This window comes from Heteronotia binoei, chromosome 3 (genome assembly GCF_032191835.1).
Source record: "Heteronotia binoei isolate CCM8104 ecotype False Entrance Well chromosome 3, APGP_CSIRO_Hbin_v1, whole genome shotgun sequence".
In the NCBI taxonomy this organism is placed as follows: Eukaryota; Metazoa; Chordata; class Lepidosauria; order Squamata; family Gekkonidae; genus Heteronotia; species Heteronotia binoei.
The window spans coordinates 141465704-141485258 of NC_083225.1; the positions used below are offsets into that span (position 1 = coordinate 141465704).

Here is a 19555-nt window from a genome sequence, read left to right on the forward strand (position 1 = left end):
CTCTTCCGGCTGGCATACAATTGACTGACACCAGTATTTAAGTGCCGTGGAAGAAGGCTACCACCATAAAAATAGCACCAATTTAATAATCTGTTTTCTGTTTTAACTGTTTTAATTATTGTTATTTATTATTGAATGTGTATTTTAATACTATTAATCTATTGTTCTTGGGATTTTATGTTGTAAGCCACCCTGAGCCTGCTTCGACGGGGAGGGCGGGATATAAATAGAATAAAATAATTTTTAAAAAAATAGTCGCAAGTGATTACCCTGTGAGTCCTGTGGAAGAAAGGCAGGCTACAAGTAACATAAATAAATTATTTGGAAAATCCCATCCTTGCTATAACTAAAGTTCAGAAACATGTAGGCTTTGCTTTGTTTATCAGTGAGATCCTAGGCAAAGTTATACTCTTTTAAGTATATTGACTGTAAGAGGCTTAGAAGGCTGTAACTTTGATTAGGACTGCAGTGTAAATATTGTACCTATATATATTTTATTGTTTCTGTGTTTTTATTAATATGTGGGGTTTTTTTCTCATTTACAAATTAGGGTAAATTTATCAGAATCCATTTTGGCACTACAGGCAAACTATCATCAGCCGATATTGAAATCTGTAAGTAACATACTAATTTATAATTACTGAACTATGCAACTTTGGTTGGATCCAAAGGTGCCTTTGCATGAGTAGAAGGTGCTTCTGCTTATACAAGGGGTGAGGTGGGTCACTCTTTCTTCTGATTTCCCCAAAAGAACTGCAGCCCTTTGTGCTGCTTCTCCTGCTATTCCAGGGGGTTCACCAACCCTCCTCAGCAGCTTTTCAGATGGCACAGGAAGCTTTGAAAGACAGGGAGAGGTGACTAAGATCTCTTCCACTTCTGCTTACATTTCTTTGGACCCAACCCCCCTTTTCACATGTTTCAACTTAATTCTCAACCTATCTCCATGTACAACCAGATCTGCTAGAGAAATCCCGAGTGATTTTCCAGCAACCAGGTGAGAGAGACTACCACATCTTCTACCAGATCTTGTCAGGGAAAAAAGCAGAGCTACAAGGTAAGACTAAAGACAAGATGAATTGATGTTCTGGGACTTTTGGGAATAGATAAATAGGCAATAGGAAAGGGTAGATTTTTTTTTTAAGGTCTAAACCAAGTATCATCTGGAATAACGAACTAAACTAAAAACAGGTCACTTGCAGAACATGTTTAAAATAAATCAAAATGGCAGTCATCACCCATTGAAATTGGCTGTCATTAAATAATAGAAGTTATGAATTTATAAGCCACTTTTTGCTATGCCATACTCTGGAGTACTGGTACAAAACAAAGACTTCAGTCACGATCCAGAAGGACTCACAAGCTTCCACCCTCCAATCTGCTTGCTTAATAACCATCCATGTAGGAAGTACTGTAAAGGAGCCCATGGCGCAGAGTTGTAAAGCTGCAGTACTGCAGTCCAAGCTCTGCTCATGACCTGATTTTGATCCCAGAGGAAGCTGGGTTCAGGTAGCCAGCTCGAGGTTGACTCAGCCTTCCATCCTTCTGAAGTCGGTAAAATGAGTACCTGGCTTGCTGGGGGTAAAGTGTAGATGACTGGGGAAGGCAATGGCAAACCATTTCATAAAAAGTCTGCCGTGAAAACATTGTGATGCAATGTCACCTCAGAGTTGGAAATGACTGGTGCTTGCACAGGGGACTACCTTTACTTTTTAAGGAAACACCTGGATTTGCCTACATCTAGAATGATCAGGACTCTTGAAGAAATCAGAAATTATGCAAGGAGGGGTCAAAATATGGCAATAAAGAGCATAATCCAGAACCGCAGGTGATGCCACCCCTGGGCAGAGCAGATGAAGATGTGCTATTCTACATATACATTTTTAATTTTTATCACAAGATTATGCACAACTCTTGTTCGAAACCACCATATACAATTATTATGGAAATTATTTCACAATTGGGGTTATGTGCATTTTACAGTGATTATTTCTTTTTAAAAATATTGCTGTCATTACACTGAGATGATTCAGATTGCTAGAGCATCACCAGCTAGGCGGTCCTTCTTCTAATACAGTGAAGAGAATAATTTTATCCGTGTACTAAATTGCTGTTTGGCAAATGCAGTAATAATCTCATTTAAGTTCTTGTCATCCAGGCAGAGTGGCCCATCTGCTAAATCCTTAACCCAGTTAGCCTTTGCAGTGGTCTAATTAAGGAAGATTAAAGGAACGGTTTCAAAGTAATTTTGCTCTAACAGGATTTGGATGCAAATATTGTACTGTGAAAATGTACATTTCATGGTGAATTGTCTATTCCCATGCTACTTGTTAGCAGAGATTTCTGCATCTATAAACTGCAACCCAAACTTCTTGTTAGATGTTGCAGTCAGCTGACTACAGGTAATCCTACCCAAAATAGTTCCAGCTATAATTATAGGTTAATTTCTGTCTGGAACTGAGGTCAGGGCAAGGTAGAAGAATCTGAAATCATGCCATAGGCTGGGCAATCAGAAGTTCAGAGGCTAACTACTGGTCAGCAGGGCCAAAGTAATGTCAGAACCAGGTCAGAAGTCATGATTTGTGGTGGGGAGGAGCATAGCAGAGTCAGGCAAGGGATAAATCTGAGGTGAAGGGTGTACATAGGGCCAAATGGAGGCTGGTATTCAGTAGAGATAGCAGAATCTTCACACTACTAAGAAGTTACAAAGACTGAAGGGTCATGAAGAGAGCAGCCAGGAAGTAATGACTTTGTATCTCTAGAGCCAATTACATTGTCTCTCCAGTCAGCCAATCTGAGCAGCCCAGTGTTGAGAACAAGGCTTTGGCAGGGCTGGCCCTAGACTGTCTGGCACCCTAGGCAAGGCTAACTTCTGGCACCTCCCTGCACTGATAACATCACCGAGTCACATGGAGGGTACCCAATTTGGTATCCCCAGAAGGCTAGCACCCTAGGCAATTGCCTAGTTTGCCTAGTGGCAGGGCTGGCCCTGGCCCAGGAATCTCACCCAAGGTGTCTGGGTTTCAGCCCTGCAACACTTGACTGGTTCTGTCTTTGGGTACTTATCCTGTTGTTCAAACATATGCTCCAAAGCTTATATGTACTGTATGTCTGCAGTGAATCCCACACAAACAAATGAATCTGCTTAAGTTTTGCAACCTAGTCATATGTGTATTGGTGTGCATGTAGGGTGTCATGTAGATTTTGACTGTATGCATGAATTTCTGGGACTGGTCTAGCAGATTGCAATCCTACCCCTCTCTATGCATGGACGTTTTGAATACCTGAACAGGTCTCCTAATTTAGACACTGTTATCCAAACTGTGCTGGCAAGACTTCTTGCAACAACATTTACAGCTGTGTTGTGAGCAGAAGGCTCATTCTGCCATGTTACACTTGTGCAGTGTTTTGACTGTTGAATGAGTTTATGGCATATTAATAGATCATTTCTCCAGAAAGAAATCTTTTTTGATCTTTCCATTTGCAGATATGCTGCTGGTGTCCACAAACCCCTATGACTTCCACATCTGCTCTCAAGGTGTGGTTACAGTGGACAATTTGGATGATGGGGAAGAGTTGATGGCAACTGATGTAAGCTGCTAATCATTTTTGGTTAGAAATATATTTTAAGGTGAATTGTTGTGATGAATGGCCCAAAGTAGTTTCAATGGATATCAAATGGTCTTGGCATGGTAATCTCCTGATCCCTGACTTCTCTTACTTTATGTCATGTCAGAATAGGAGCTGCGGATACAACCTTTGCAACTGTGGATCTTCATTACATTTGCATATACAGGGTCATGTGTTTTTCATTACATATGCATATACCAGGTGATAAGAGGCAGCAAAAAACATCACATTGAGTAACTTTTTAAAATATTTTGCATAGCCAAGAGGTATTTTTGATAAGACTGGAAAATGCCTGGAGGATCAAAAGAGATTCACTGACTTTTGGAATGGAGTTCGCATAGTGATATGCACATTAGAAAAACATTTAACTTTTTAAAATATTTTAGAAATGGCTTTTCATGTCATATCCTGTACCTCTCAGGTTGAAACCCCCTAACAGCAGCCTCTTGGCCCAGGAGTTTCTGTTCTGAAAGATCAATACTAGCATAAGCACAACCACCAGCCAAATAGTGAGAGTTCAGGAAAATAAAGCTGCCTGTTGTTTTCAGAAGCAACTGACAAAATGTCCTGTTCTTTTTACTTTCCACAGCAAGCCATGGATATTTTAGGCTTTGTTTCTGAAGAAAAATATGGTGCCTACAAGCTCACTGGTGCTATTATGCACTTTGGAAACATGAAATTTAAACAACGTCCCAGAGAGGAGCAGGCAGAGCCTGATGGCACTGAAAGTAAGCCACTCCCTGTCTGCCTTCTGATAATGTCTGTGTCATGATGAGTGGAAGTTATGTTCAAAGGAAGGTGGGATGCCATTCCACTTCTCAAATAGAATCATCCCATTACCTTTGCAATGGATGAAAACCATCCTGGGATGGAGGAGGATTGCACAGAAAAGTTTTTTTTTTTAATGTTGTACGCTGCCCTGAGTTTGCTTGCGGGATAGGGTGGGATATTAATTGAAAAATTAAATTAAATTAAATTACTAACAAAATATTACATGCCCATCACATTTAAGGGACTGCATACCTTTTAAATGCCGTCTCTCCAATCTTTTTGAAACTTGGCAGATGTTTTGAGGAGAGACACTGGATGCTATGCTGCAAATGTGGTGCCTCTACATAAAAAAAAACAGCCCCTCCAGAGCCCAAGCTACCCGCAGATCAATTCTCCATTATATCCTATGGGAATTGGTCTCCATAGGGACTAATGGAGTACCCAGCAGACATTTCCCTCCCCCCGCCCTGCTTTCAGATGATCCTGAAGTGGGGGGAAGGCCTCCAGACTGGGGGATCCCCTGCCCCCACCTGGGGATTGGCAACTCAAGCCAGGCCTTTGCCCCTTTCCCAGAAGCCAATCAGCTGGCTGGCAGGGGGACATATTCAGAATGATGAAAACCAAGGCTTACTGTGAAAAGCTCCAAGAGGAACTCCACAAATTGGGTGAGTGGGTGACAATGTGGCTAATGAAATCCAATGTTGGTAAGTGTAATGTATGGTGGAATGGGCTGTATGCCCTGTTCTGCCCTGCCCCCCAAGGTTTTTCCAATAGCTGGACAGTTTTTGCCCCAAAACTAGAGCATCTCCCTTATGTCCCTGATGTGAGGATGTCACTTGTGGGTGATGTCATCACGTCAGGGAAGGCTCTTTTTGTTTTACCAGAAGTCACTTGAAAATGTCTGTTAAGGCAGAATCCCTCCCACCCCAGGGGCCTGGCAACCCTAGGCCAAACTGAGTCTAACCTAGTTTGAAATGAAACCATCACATTTCCTTTTTTCCCTCTTGCTTTTTTAAAAATTGTAAATCTCAGTCATAGATTGTCACATGTAATATTCCTCCACTGGATTCTGTCAATTTGTACATTTCAACACAAATTATCACACATGGCCAAATATAATCTTAGGAAGTAGATTGGCCTGAAAGAATGACAGACCCCAAAACATCCAGTAATAGGGTTGCCAGGTCCATGTCAAGAAATATCTGGGGACTTTGGGGGTGGAGCCAGGAGCAAGGTTGTGACAAGCATAACTGAACTTCAAAGGGAGTTCTGGCCATCACATTTAAAGGGACCACACACCTTTTAAATGCCTTCTCTTCATTGGAAATAATGAAGGATAGGGGCCCCTTATTTTGGGGCTCACATAGTTGGACCCCTGGTCCAATCTTTTTAAAGCTTGGAGGGTGTTTTAAGGGGAGTCATAGGATGCTATGCTGCAAATTTGGTGCCTCTACCTCAAAAAACAGCCTCTCCTAGCCCAAGATACCCACAGATCAAATCTTCATTATAGCCTATGGGAATTAGTCTCCATAGGGAATAATGGAGTGCCCAGCAGACATTTCCCTCCTCACGTCCCGCTTCTTGATAACTCTGAAGCAGGGAGAGAGCCTCCAAACCAGGGGATCCCCTGCCCGCACCTGGGGATTGGCAACCCTATCCAGTAAGCCCTGTAGTTGAGTGGGGATTGGAGCCCAGTTCTCATGAGTCTAAGCCCATCGTAGATGTACTGATTGATGCCTGACAAGTCTCTCCCCTGATGCCTGACAGGCCTCTCCCCTCCCCTCCTCACAGTCCCAGGCAGGCAGCACAACAGATTTACTGAGGCCCTGGTGGATTGTGTTTGGGTATAAACTGTGCAAGAGCAAGAAACTCAGTGCTGTGAATTACTTTCATGTAGATTCATCACACCTGAGGGTCTGCAACATTCATGATGTTTTCGGTACATTTAAAGCAGAATTAATTTGCTTGACTGATTTTGTGTCCATGCTCATTTGGCCATATGGTTTGAGAGTCATGCCAATATGACTCATTAATAAAGGAATGGTGAGCCACTTTGTCTCACACCACCACGTTCTTCTGTGTGATAATGGACATAGGTATAGAACCAGGGGGAGAACTGATTATGTGAATCAAGATGTAAGCTAGAAAGAATACCCTGAATCACAGCTGAGATCGCAATAGCCGAGGTAACTGCCAATTTACCAGCCTGAGGATGCACCTGCCTTTCTTCATATGGTTGTATGTCTATAACTGCATGCAGGTTTAAAAGTGTGAACCTCCTGTCTACATCATCATGTTTTAATGTGTTTAAAACCTAGTTCAGATATTCCTGCAGGTTTACAATCTTTCCATAACTAGGTCTAAGGCCTAGCCCCTCCTAGCCCAAGATACCCACAGATCAAATCTTCATTATACCCTATGGGAATTAGTCTCCATAGGGAATAATGGAGTGCCCATTGTAAAAGTGCTTTGTGCCTTCCAGTTCTCATACTGTCCTCTTCCCCCTAAATCTCCTTGACTATATGATCAGCACTGAGTTTAATTATTTTTAGCTTAATAAGCTTGAAGTATTTACCACAAAAAAACCCTCTTTAGAATGCACATAACTCTTTTTTATTTTCCTTAAAAACTCTTTCATTGCCCAAACTTGCAAGGTTATTTCAAGGATTACTGATATAATGTAGGTAAAATGCTTTGTGAATTCAAAATGTGCTTGTTGAATGCTTGTTCTTCCTTTTCCTTTCCTCCTCCTCTGCTATCTTTACTACTGCGTCACAGTTCTGCCCATTATTCTGCATTGCCTGCTGTCGGTTAACTGTAACCCTTTCCCTCAGTAATCCTTGATCAGACCCTTCCATCTCAGCATCATTGTTACCATTTCGATGCAACTTGGATCATATACCCTCTGAGCAAGGATTCTGACACTTCTGTGTTCATCACAATGCAGAGTTTTCTCTTGGGACTAAATAAATGTCAAAACACAGCATAGCAGCAGCAAGATGTTCAAATACAGATGATACCAGAACTAAGAAAAACTTAAAGTGAATTAGGATCTGTAATCTGTAGGACTAATGTTCTCACCATGTATTTAATAGTTTATACAGAAGATAATTTTGTTATGATAGATGCTAGATATGTTTCTAATTTAATAAATATTGTGTTTAATTTATTTATATAAAGGGAACAGGGCTGCATTTTGCTGTGCTCTTTATTGTATATATTATCTTGTGTTTAAAGCATCAGTCTTTTTCATTCTCAATATGGTCCCAGCTGTGAATCTTTAAATCTTGAGTTTGGGGCCATGTAGAGAGAAGGGAGATGTTTACGCAAACTTGGGGGATATGCAGAAAAATCTGGATATAAATGAAAAGGGGATTAAAAAAAAAAAAAAAAAGCCCTGAAATCTCACTTTCAGGGAAAAAAGCCAAGATCTCATGACACTGTGTTTTGAAGTCTTGGCAGACCTTGAGAAAGGAGAAAGTAGGGAGATGGGTGAATGAGTGAGCAGGCATCTGAGCAGGTAGGCATGATAGTGGCAGCAGCAGCACTGGGGTGGTGGTGGTTAGGCTGGCACCAGAACAGTGAGGGGGCAGAGAGAGCAATAGGGAGACATCAGGCAGAATGGGATTGAGTGGGTAGGGCACCACTTCCACCACGATTCTTATTCCCTGATGTGTTTCTCACAAGTCCCTGTGATTGTGTTTTGGAAATATTCTCATGTTTTGCTGTTTTTTAACAAAAGTGGTAGAATTCTCTGAGTCCAAGGAAAGGGCAAACTGTAATCTACATAAATACAATCTTAATGAGTCAAGATACCACTCTTCTCAAATGTGTTATCCTTCCACCAGGTGCTGATAAAGCTGCTTACCTGATGGGCATTAACTCTGCTGATATGCTTAAGGGTTTGATGCACCCTAGGGTGAAAGTTGGAAATGAGTATGTCACCAAAGGTCAAAGCGTAGAACAGGTAAGGAGTTGTTTAAACTGCTTGGATCCAGCCTGATACTCATCCCTTGTACATTGATTTCTCTGCTCTTTAGCTATTATTGTTATTAGTCATGTCTATTGCACTTCTTTAGTCCAATCCTAACTACACTCCCTGGGAAATAAGGCCATTGATTTGTAAGCTTTCATTCCAGGTAAGTACATTTAAGATTAATGTATTTTATTGTATAAAGTGTATCAAGTTGACTTTAATTAGTTTATCCCTAGAGCTTCAATATTGTGAAGTCATTAACAGTGTAAACCTAAACAGAGCTACAACTAACTTTTCTTAGAATTGCACTGAAATTGTACTTCTGTAAAGGGCAGAATTTAAGTGAATGTTGTGTTCTGGGTAATAGTGAATAGTAAATCCTGCTCAGAAAATTCTAGCAGCCAAACTCAAGTCTGGTTAGGGACATATGCTGTACCTTCGGGTCTCTTGCCATTGCCTTTGGGTCTCTTGCTGTCCCCCCATCAGGCTAAAGGTCTCAGAATCTCTCTCTCCCCCCTCCCGCCTCACTGTCAGTGCCAGTCTCCACTCCTCCTTGACCTCTTCTCATGGCCTTTTTTATTCCCCCCTATGTCCCTGTTATGTCTCGCTATGCAATCCGGAAGTACTGCACAGCGAACGCTACAGAGGTGACCAGAGGAAGTCCCTGGTCACTGGATGTAGCGCGCAAAACTACTCCGCCAATTAAGATCTGTGGCGGGAAGTTTAACTGGCCAGGATTGGACCTGGCCAGTCCGAGGGTTGTTCCGGGCTTTGTATATAAAGCGGGACCCGGCCCGCGTTTCGCCCTCTTGTGATGTACCAGCTAATAAAGTATGTTGCCTTCAACACATCTCGTCACTACATTACACTGGCGACCAAGGTGGGATCTAGCTAGGTAACTCCCCAAGCGGGAAGTCGATGACCTGGCTGGAGACGAGGAAGGCACGGAGCCGCAAGAGACAGAAGCACCCGCCGCTGCCATAGCGAACCCGAATGTAACGACGGGCCACCTTGCTGAGTTCGACCCAGCCAACCCTGAGAGGTGGGAGACCTACACGGAGTGGGTCGAATGCTACCTACGTGCAAACCTGATTACAGACGACAGCCGCATGAGAGACGTACTCCTGAGCATCTGTGGGGAGGCCACCTTCGAGATCGCCAAAGGTCTCTCGGCCCCCGTGAAGCTCACCGAGAGAACGTATAGGGAGATCGTCAGACTCCTCACCAGGCATTTCTTGCCTCAGCCTTCCATCATTGCAAGCTGATTTCTCTTCCACAAGAGAGATCAAGGGCCAGGAGAAATGGCTGCTGTATACCTGGCCGCTCTCCGTCAGATTGCAGGGAACTGTTGTTTCGACAAGTCGGTGGAAGCCTTGAGAGACCGATTCGTCTGGGGCCTCCGAGACGAAAAGCTGCAGCAAAAGCTCTTCGCAAAGGAGGAGCTCACCCTTCAACAAGCTTTCAACGAAGCAACCGCATTCGAGAGAACCACCAAAGCGTACAACAACCCGAGAGGAGAAGCAGTCCACCAGGAAGAGATGGCGCCTGGCGACCCAGAAGACAAAGAGGCATTCCAGCTCCGCCGCCAACAAAGAATGGGCCCAAGAGCGCCCACGCGGCAACGAGCAACTGAGAGACTGGCCAACAGCAAGTGTGCCAGCTGTGGCAACTCCCACGAGAGACGGGACTGCCCATATCGCAACATGGACTGCAGGAACTGTGGGAAGCTGGGCCACATAGCGCGGGCTTGCTGGGCTAAGGCCAATCACAGACACCAGACTGCTCACCATGATTCGACCGATGCTCACACGACAGCATCGACCAGCCTGCAGGTAATGAACTTGCCCCTCACCGCCCCCGACAAGGTCAGACTGTTGGTCATAATCAAGGGCACTCCATGCCAAATGGAGGTGGACTCGGGCTCCTCCATCTCCATAATTTCGGAGGAGACCCTAAGAAAACTGTGACCCCGTCGCCGGCTCCAATTGAGACTGGCTGATTTTATACTGCGAAACTTTCAGAAAACCCCCGTACACATCTTGGGTTGGGCCACAGTACAGGTAGAGAGACAGGGCTTCAGGGGACTACTGGACATTCTAGTGGTAAAGCGCCAGCTCACCATATTACTAGGGCTGGCCTGGTTTCGACCACTAGGTATTCAATTAGTTGGGGTGCAGCAGATACAAATGACCAACTTCAAGAACGTGTGCCGGGAATTCCCCGAAGTTTTTGATGGGTCCCTGGGGAGTTACAAGAGGCCGCCCATCACTTTACCCCTCGATCCCCTCATTAGACCTATCCGACTGAAGGCCAGGTGAGTGCCGTTCGCTCTAAAACCTAAAATAGAAGCAGAGCAGGACCAACTCACGGCCCAGGGAGTTCTAGAACCAGTGTCCTATGCGGCCTGGGAAACACCCATAGTCACGCCAGTGAAGCCGAACGGGGATGTGCGAATATGCGCTGACTACAAGTGCACTATAAATAAGGTGCTCCAGGACAATCCCTACCCCATTCCGGTGGTCAGCCACGTCCTGGCGGCCTTAGCAGGCTCTAAGATTTTTGGGAAACTGGACCTGGCCCAAGCGTACCAGCAACTTCCGGTAGACGCCAAGACAGCAGATGCTCAGACCATTGTGACCCACAGGGGAGCTTTTAGGGTACGGCAGCTGCAATTTGGGGTTAGTGTAGCTCGGGGGATCTTTCAGAGCATAATGGACTCCCTTCTCAAAGGGATCCCCGGAGTGCAACCGTTTTTCGATGATGTTCTGATCGCAGCCCCGGACGTGGAAGAGTTCAGCAGCCACCTGAGGTACTCCGCTGCTTCCAGGCGGCGGGTCTAAAAGTAAAGAAGGAAAAATGTTCACTAGGGGTGCCGAGGGTGGAGTTCTTGGGCTTTGCAGTAGATGCCATGGGAATTCGCCTGACGGAGGACAAGACCAGGGCGATAGTCCATGCCCCGCCCCCCACGTGCAAGGTGGAGCTACAAAGTTTCTTGGGGTTATTAAATTTTTACCATTTGTTCTTGCCCCATAAAGTGGCCATCGCGGAACCCCTCCACAGGCTGCTCGATAAACAAGCCCCGTGGGTTTGGGGAAAGCAGCAGGTCACCGCCTTTCAGGCAATCAAAGACCTCCTTGTTTCCAGTGTGGTGCTCCACCATTTCGACAAGGCCATGCCACTGATTTTGGCTTGCGATGCTTCCCCGTACGGAGTGGGCGCTGTTCTGGGGCACCAACTCCCGGACGGGAGGGAGGTTCCTGTGGCCTACTATTCGAGAACCCGAACCCCCGCAGAGCGCAACTACGCTCAGATCGACAAGGAGGCTTTGGCAATAGTGGCGGGCATTCACAAATTCAACGACTACCTGTATGGTAGGCGTTTCACGATTGCCATGGACCATAAGCCGCTCCTGGGCCTCCTCACCCCAGACCGTCAGACCCCGCAAATTTTGTCACAGCGCTTCCTGAGGTGGAACCAGTTTCTGAACTCGTACACATACACTCTGGTGCACCGCCTGGGAAAAGCCATGGGGCACGCTGATGCCCTTAGCCGCCTGCCGCTTCCCTCGACGGACCCAGATCCTGCCCACCATGTGATGCTTCTGGAGTCTTTGCCCGAGCGGCTCCTCCACGCCGCTGAGGTGGCTCGGGCCACAGGCAAGGACCGGATACTCGCACGAGTTTTGGACTGGGTGGGAAGGGGGTGGCCTACGGGCGAACTGGGCACTGAATTCAGGGCGTTCGCATCACGCAGAGACAAGTTGTCCACATACAAGGGGTGCATACTATGGAGTAGCAGGCTGGTGGTCCCCCCCCCAATGCGGAAACAAGTGTTAGAAGCTTTACATGAAACACACCCGGGGATAGTGAGGATGAAAGCCCTGGCACACAGTTATGTATGGTGGCCGGGTATGGATGACGAGATAGGGGTGGGTGGGTGAGAAGGTGCCAACCCTGCCAGGAATCCCGGCCCGATCCGCCAAGCATCCCCGTCCACTGCTGGGAGTCCAACCGGAGGCCGTGGCCCCGGCTCCACTTAGATTTTGCAGGGCCATACCAGGGCCAAATATTCTTCATCCTGGTCGATGCATATACTAAGTGGTTAGAGGTGATCCCCGTAGCTTCCACCTCCACAGCAGTAGTGGTCAGAGCCTTGCGAAGGGCCTTTTGCATGCACAGAATCCCCGATAACCTGGTCACGGACAATGGAACCGCTTTCACCTCCCGGGAATTCCGCGAGTTTGTTAATAGGTACCTCATCCAGCACATTCGGTCCGCCCTCTTCCATTTGGCCACCAACGGCCAGGCAGAGCGCATGGTGCGCACCACTAAAGACGCCCTGGGTCACATTGTACAGGGGGACTGGGACCACCGCATGGCAGCCTTCTTATTTCATAACAGAATTACCCCCAACCCTGTCACCGGGTCAAGCCTCGCCGAACTATTAATGGAGAGGAAATTGATCACGAGGTTAGACTGGCTACATCCAGACAGGGCCACCGATGTCCGTAGTTCCCCCGAAGTCAGGGAAGCAGCGCGGGGATTCTTTCTGGGGGACCCGGTCTACGCAAAGAATTTCGCAAGCAGCCTGGAGTGGGTTGCCGGCTGGGTACTTCGGGTGACAGGGTCTTCCTCCTATGAGGTCTCGTCCAAGGGGTGTCAGATCCTAAAGAGGCACATAGACCAGCTGCGCCGCTGCACCTTGCCGGAAGAACCAACAGCAAGTGGGGAAGCGGCAAGTGGGGGAGAGCTATCAACACCCCCCCCCCGGCAGTGGCCCCGCAGGCGCCGATCCTACCGACGACGTGAGCGGAAGAGCAAACCAGCGGGGGGCATGATCCACCCAGACCGGCGGTTCTGGACTAGAGTCATGACTAGAGTCGGACAGTCAGCCGCCAGTGTCAAGTCCCCGAGAAGAAACCCCCCCTCAGCGGCCACTCCAACGCCCCAAATAACCCCGAGGAGGTCAACCCGGGAACGCAGGGCGCCGGCCTACTTGAAGGACTATGTGTCTTGAACTAGGGGGGGGGAGGAGTGTTGTGTCTTGCTATGCAATCCGGAAGTACTGCACGGCGAATGCTACAGAGGTGACCAGAGGAAGTCCCTGGACACTGGATGTAGCGCGCAAAACTACTCCGCCAATTAAGATCTGTGGCAGGAAGTTTAACTGGCCAGGATTGGACCTGGCCAATCCGAGGGTTGTTCCAGGCTTTGTATATAAAGCGGGACCTGGCCCGCGTTTCACCCTCTTGTGATGTACCAGCTAATAAAGTATGTTGCCTTCAACACGTCTCGTCACTGAGTACATTACAGTCCCCACCCCCCTCCTGAGTCCTCCCCCCTCCCTGGTGTCTTCCTCTTTGCCCATTCCAACCACCAAGTTGCCCTATCTCTTTCCCCTGACTTGAGGTCAGGCTCTGTGGGCGTTCCTGCTAGTGAGTCCTGGCAATAGTAGGGCTCTTTCTGGTGGTGGCTCATTGGACTGAGACTTCCTTGGCCCCGTACCAGCTTTTTAAAGTTATGGATTTGTGCCAATTAAACATGGATCTATGAAAATGAAGTACAAGTTGCATTATGTTATGACTACCAAGGCCAAAATGCAGTACAAAATTAGGAAATATATATCTGTTCGAGAAGGACTATCTATTTACTGATATTGAGGCTGCAGAACTCATGACACTATGCCATTATGAGAATATGCACAACGTAAATTAAAACATCCATTTTCTAGATTATGTGAGACACATAAACCAATAAACTGGAAGCATACTGGGAAAGTTTTAGTCTAGCCAGTACATTTGCTATGGAAATGTGCTGCCTTTTTGTGTTGACGTTCCTCACTTGGCTGGTTTTGTGCGGATGAGGAATTTAGCATCACAAAAAAATGACTTTCCCAAGACCACACAATTAATTCAGGACAAAACTGAAGTGTAACCCAGCATTCTGTCAACTTGATCATACTGGTGCTTATCTTTAGGTCTATAAATGAACTGTAACCTTAACATTAGAAGTTTAATAGAGAAGTAGGAATCTCAAAACAAATGTTGTTTGGAAATCATGAAACAGTAATAGTTATTAAGTTTTTGACTCTATATCTACTAATAACATTATGTCTTTGTTTTAGGTTTCATATGCAGTTGGTGCTTTATCTAAGGCAGTTTATGATCGAATGTTCAAGTGGCTAGTTACACGCATCAACAAAACCTTGGACACTAAGCTGCCAAGGCAGTTTTTCATTGGTGTATTGGACATTGCTGGCTTCGAAATCTTTGATGTGAGTAATTGATTCCAAAAATATCCATACAATCATTTAGATCAAATATCAAAAGAGATAAAACATTTATTTTCTCAGGATAATCTTGTGGACAGAACCATGGATTCTTATTGCATTCAATTATTTGTAGAAAAATTCTGTGGCTATTGGCTAACCCCTTGTGATTATAACTTTTCTATATCTGTATATGCTCAGGAAGATTTCCAATTACACAATGTGAAACTAATGCCAGAATCAGCTCCCAACTGTGACTGCATGTCTAATTTGAATCTAGAAATCAAACTGTTTAATGCAGGGTTATCTAAGAGAAGCCAAGACATTTTCCTGTTTGATAATAATAGTAACACAGCCAAAGTCACAAGTGCCATCTTCTGAAACCTCGGGATATCTCTCTGTCAAAACAATATGCACTCAGCTATATTCTTAAGGTAGTCCTGAATTTCCTTATTCATTTCCCAAAGGTTAACATGCTTTTATGTGTGCCTGATTTCAAATCACCAGTCTTTGGAGGGCTGAAAATATTTGCCTTGTGAGTGGGAGAGAGAATTCACAGTAACAAGCTCTTTAGGTCCCAATGAGGGAAGAAAACTGGTTGCTCTCAAGTCCCATTAAAATCAGTGGGACAGGTTAGTCATGCTTAACTTAGTCTAATTTGTTTCCTTCAATGGAATATAAGCATGACTGACTTTCTCTGAATCAGGGCTTTGGGAAAGATGCCTCCTATAACCCTACTTGGCATACATTAATAATCAATTCAATGGTATACAGCTGTACCCCAAGCTAAAAATTATGCTGTCCTTCTCCATATTAACCACCCTTGACTGACAGATATTTTTATATAGTTTGTGTCATTTATTCTGTGCATTTGTGCAGTTCCCACTCTAATCCTATGCAAATTTTTGTGACTTTCCTCCCCTCATAGTATAACAGCTTCGAACAACTTTGCATCAATTTCACAAATGAAAAATTGCAACAGTTTTTCAACCACCACATGTTTGTCTTGGAGCAAGAAGAGTACAAAAAGGAAGGCATTGAATGGGAGTTCATTGACTTTGGCTTGGATTTGCAAGCCTGCATTGATCTCATTGAAAAGGTATGGGAAAATTGGCCAGGGGCTGTACCAATCTGTTGGATTTATTCATCAATATCTACTGCAATTAACAAAGATACTCTTGGGGCATTGGTGACTTATAGATTCATCCACACTGAAGATGCATTTATTGCTTTGCAATATTGTACCAATACAACCATGAGTTTGTTCCTAAACAGGAAGCTAGTTAAACCAACCTTCTTGGTCAGTTTTTCTGTTAGCTATAATGGCCTCTAAGATCTGGCAAGCTGAATGGAGTCCACCACCATCTGTGGTTGCCCACTAGAGGACTGGTACACCTGCTCTATTTGTGGCCTACATTGGACTGCCAAGACAGGAAGGTTGTCCATGGATGTCTTGAGAGTCATGAAGTAAAAGGACAGGTCCTCTTGTGGATCAAAAACTGGCTGAGTAATAGTAAGCAGAGAGTGAGTATAAATGGGCAGTCTTCGCAGTGGAGGACGGTAAGCAGTGGGGTGCCGCAGGGCTCGGTACTGGGTCCCATCCTCTTTAACTTGTTCATAAATGATTTAGAGTTGGGAGTGAGCAGTGAAGTGGCCAAATTTGCGGATGACACTAAATTGTTCAGGGTGGTGAGAACCAGAGAGGATTGTGAGGAACTCCAAAGGGATCTGTTGAGGCTGGGTGAGTGGGCGTCAACGTGGCAGATGCGGTTCAATGTGGCCAAGTGCAAAGTAATGCACATTGGGGCCAAGAATCCCAGCTACAAATACAAGTTGATGGGGTGTGAACTGGCAGAGACAGACCAAGAGAGAGATCTTGGGGTCATGGTAGATAATTCACTGAAAATGTCAAGACAGTGTGCGTTTGCAATAAAAAAGGCCAACGCCATGCTGGGAATTATTAGGAAGGGAATTGAAAACAAATCAGCCAGTATCATAATGCCTCTGTATAAATCGATGGTGCGATCTCATTTGGAGTACTGTGTGCAGTTCTGGTCGCCGCACCTCAAAAAGGATATTATAGCATTGGAGAAAGTTCAGAAAAGGGCAACTAAAATGATTAAAGGGCTGGAACACCTTCCCTATGAAGAAAGGTTGAAATGCTTAGGGCTCTTTAGCTTGGAGAAACGTCGACTGAGGGGTGACATGATAGAAGTTTACAAGATAATGCATGGGATGGAGAAAGTAGAGAAAGAAGTACTTTTCTCCCTTTCTCACAATACAAGAACTCGTGGGCATTCGATGAAATTGCTGAGCAGACAGGTTAAAACGGATAAAAGGAAGTACTTCTTCACCCAAAGGTGATTAACATGTGGAATTCACTGCCACAGGAGGTGGTGGCGTCCACAAGCATAGTCACCTTCAAGAAGGGGTTAGATAAAAATATGGAGCAGAGGTCCATCAGTGGCTATTAGCCACAGTGTGTGTGTGTGTGTGTGTGTGTGTGTGTGTATATATATATATATATATATATATATATATATATATATATATAAATATATATATATTTGGCCACTGTGTGACACAGAATGTTAGACTGGATGGGCCATTGGCCTGATCTAACATGGCTTCTCTTATGTTCTTATGTTCTTATGATGTCTGTGTTCATTTTAGTGGATAATAATTTTTTACAAATTGGAACTGTACTAGTGTTGGGTTGGTTCATGATTGCTTACTAAGAAATTTTTAAAAAATCATTCCATTTAAACTCTTTGAAAACCAAAGTATCAATATTATGTCAGCTATCTGTATAAAATACAGCATTTTCACACAGTGTCACCAAGTCTGGTAGCAGTCTGAAAAGTCGTATGTTAATGGCTATGGCAAGAAATTTTCCAGAAAAAAGTGTATCCACACATGCTGATTCAAATGATGCCTTTGTTGAAAGCAGTCCTAACATTTGGTTTTCTGTGTTTTTTCACAGCCCTTGGGCATCTTGTCTATCCTGGAAGAGGAATGCATGTTTCCAAAGGCTACAGACATGACATTCAAAGCAAAGCTCTATGACAATCATCTTGGCAAATCACCCAACCTGCAGAAACCCAGACCTGATAAAAAAAGGAAATACGAAGCTCACTTTGAGCTCCTGCATTATGCTGGAGTGGTAAGGGTTTTTTTAAAAAAAAAACAGATGTAGCCACTATGGGTTGCACTGAGATGCAGAATTAAAACAGTGGAATATTTATTTATTTATCCACTGTTTATTTATATAAAATATTTTATTGGGTGAGGGAGGGGTAACGGTATGAAACATTATGATTGTAACCCACCCTGAGACTGTTCTGCAGAAAGGGTGGGCTAAAAATAGAATAAAACAAACAAACAAACAAACAAATAAATAAATAAAGTCACCTAGTTACCAAATGCACACGAAAAGAAACAGACAGATCAGTTACCTCTGAAAAGAATGTAAAGGGGCCAGCAAGGGCATTTCCAGAGGGAAAGAATTCCATATTTCTAAGGCTAGAACTGAAAAAAGCACTGCTTTCAGTTGAGGTCAATCTTTCCTCTACAAATAACTAAATAAATGGACTGTGAAGGTGGCTGTTATACAAGATCTCAGTGTTCAAGAAGCTCATATAGCAGGAGGTTGTTTCTCAGTTACTCAGCCATCTGGGCTGTTTACGAGTTTAAAGGTTGAAGCAGCCTGAATTTGGGTCACAAACAATTTGGAACCCAGCTCAAAGGTAAGCATCTATGTTCTGTCTTCAAAATGACAAACATTGAAGATGAGACTTTTCATACATCACACACACTTTATTGTAAGAACCATACAAGCACCAGGATTCCACTTAAATAGGCAGACATTGGACTCTGGCACTTTATTTCTCTTAAGTGGATTAGAGTTTGGACTCTTGAAGGGTTGTTTATTTTTTATTTATTTGACTGAAAAACTGGAATATCGAAAGGGTTATTGATAGATTCAGGAATTGGTTACATGTTTAGAAGAGATTACATATTATAAAATGAATATATAAATATAGTGATAGTCAGGGGTCATTTTGTAGGGGGAAAAGGTGCAGGAGCTCAGTGGCATATCTCATTTGCATATGCCCTAGGATCTATGTGCAGTGGGGAGAGAACTCCCCATTTCATGCAGAACCTGGCTGGAGGTTCAGGAGCTGCACTCCTGTGAGCTCCTGCTGAATTCAAGCCCTGTGATAATTATAAATAAGTGATTGTTGTATTATTTCTTAGTTATTGTTCATGGTGATTTTTTGCTATTTGGGTTAAACCTCCTGGTGGGGCCTGGAAGTCCCTGGGAAATATGAATGACCTCCAGACCACAGAGATCAATTTCCCTGGAAAGAATGGCACTTTCAGAGACTGGATTCTGTGGTATCACATAAAGTTCCTTCCTCTCTCCAAATTTATGCTAGTGAAACAAGAGTTACCCTGCTGGTTCTTCTGGTCCAGAATTCTGTTTCAAGAAGTAGCTAACAAACATAACATAGACACCAAGGTCTCACTCCATGTTGCCTTCTAATGCTGGTATCTAGAGTAGTGTTGGGTGCAAACAGGGGAAATGGAGGTTTGTGGGGCCTCATAAGCAGCAAACCTTCATGAACCTTCCTATTTATCAAACCGGTGAGGTTTGTGATGTAGTAATATGGGCCTCCTGTAGGCTAGAGATGCCAAACTCTCAATGAGTCTCCAGCTGACTCTCCTCTACCTGCTATCCAAGTTTGATGAGGATTGTGTTTAAGCAAGTCAAAGCAGGTGACACCAGAAAAGTGCTCTTTGGGGAAATCACAGCCACAGGTTCAGGAGTGTGTCAAACAAACCCCCTGCTAGAGGCATCAAACTCACAGAGGACCTCCCCAGGATGCCCCTCTACTTGCTTGCAAGTTTGGT

The 19555-nt window shown here is 44.5% G+C and overlaps 1 protein-coding gene across 1 annotated transcript in view; it reads left to right on the forward strand.

The window, feature by feature from the left end:
* Positions 1-19555, forward strand: part of MYH15 (myosin heavy chain 15) — a 135955-nt gene that overhangs the window by 37428 nt on the left and 78972 nt on the right. The window contains exons 9-16 of the mRNA XM_060234543.1: positions 551-614; positions 956-1054; positions 3485-3588; positions 4217-4355; positions 8247-8365; positions 14498-14647; positions 15570-15740; positions 17625-17804. Of these exons, the coding sequence (XP_060090526.1) occupies positions 551-614; positions 956-1054; positions 3485-3588; positions 4217-4355; positions 8247-8365; positions 14498-14647; positions 15570-15740; positions 17625-17804 (1026 nt within the window). The remainder of the gene's footprint in view (positions 1-550; positions 615-955; positions 1055-3484; positions 3589-4216; positions 4356-8246; positions 8366-14497; positions 14648-15569; positions 15741-17624; positions 17805-19555) is intronic.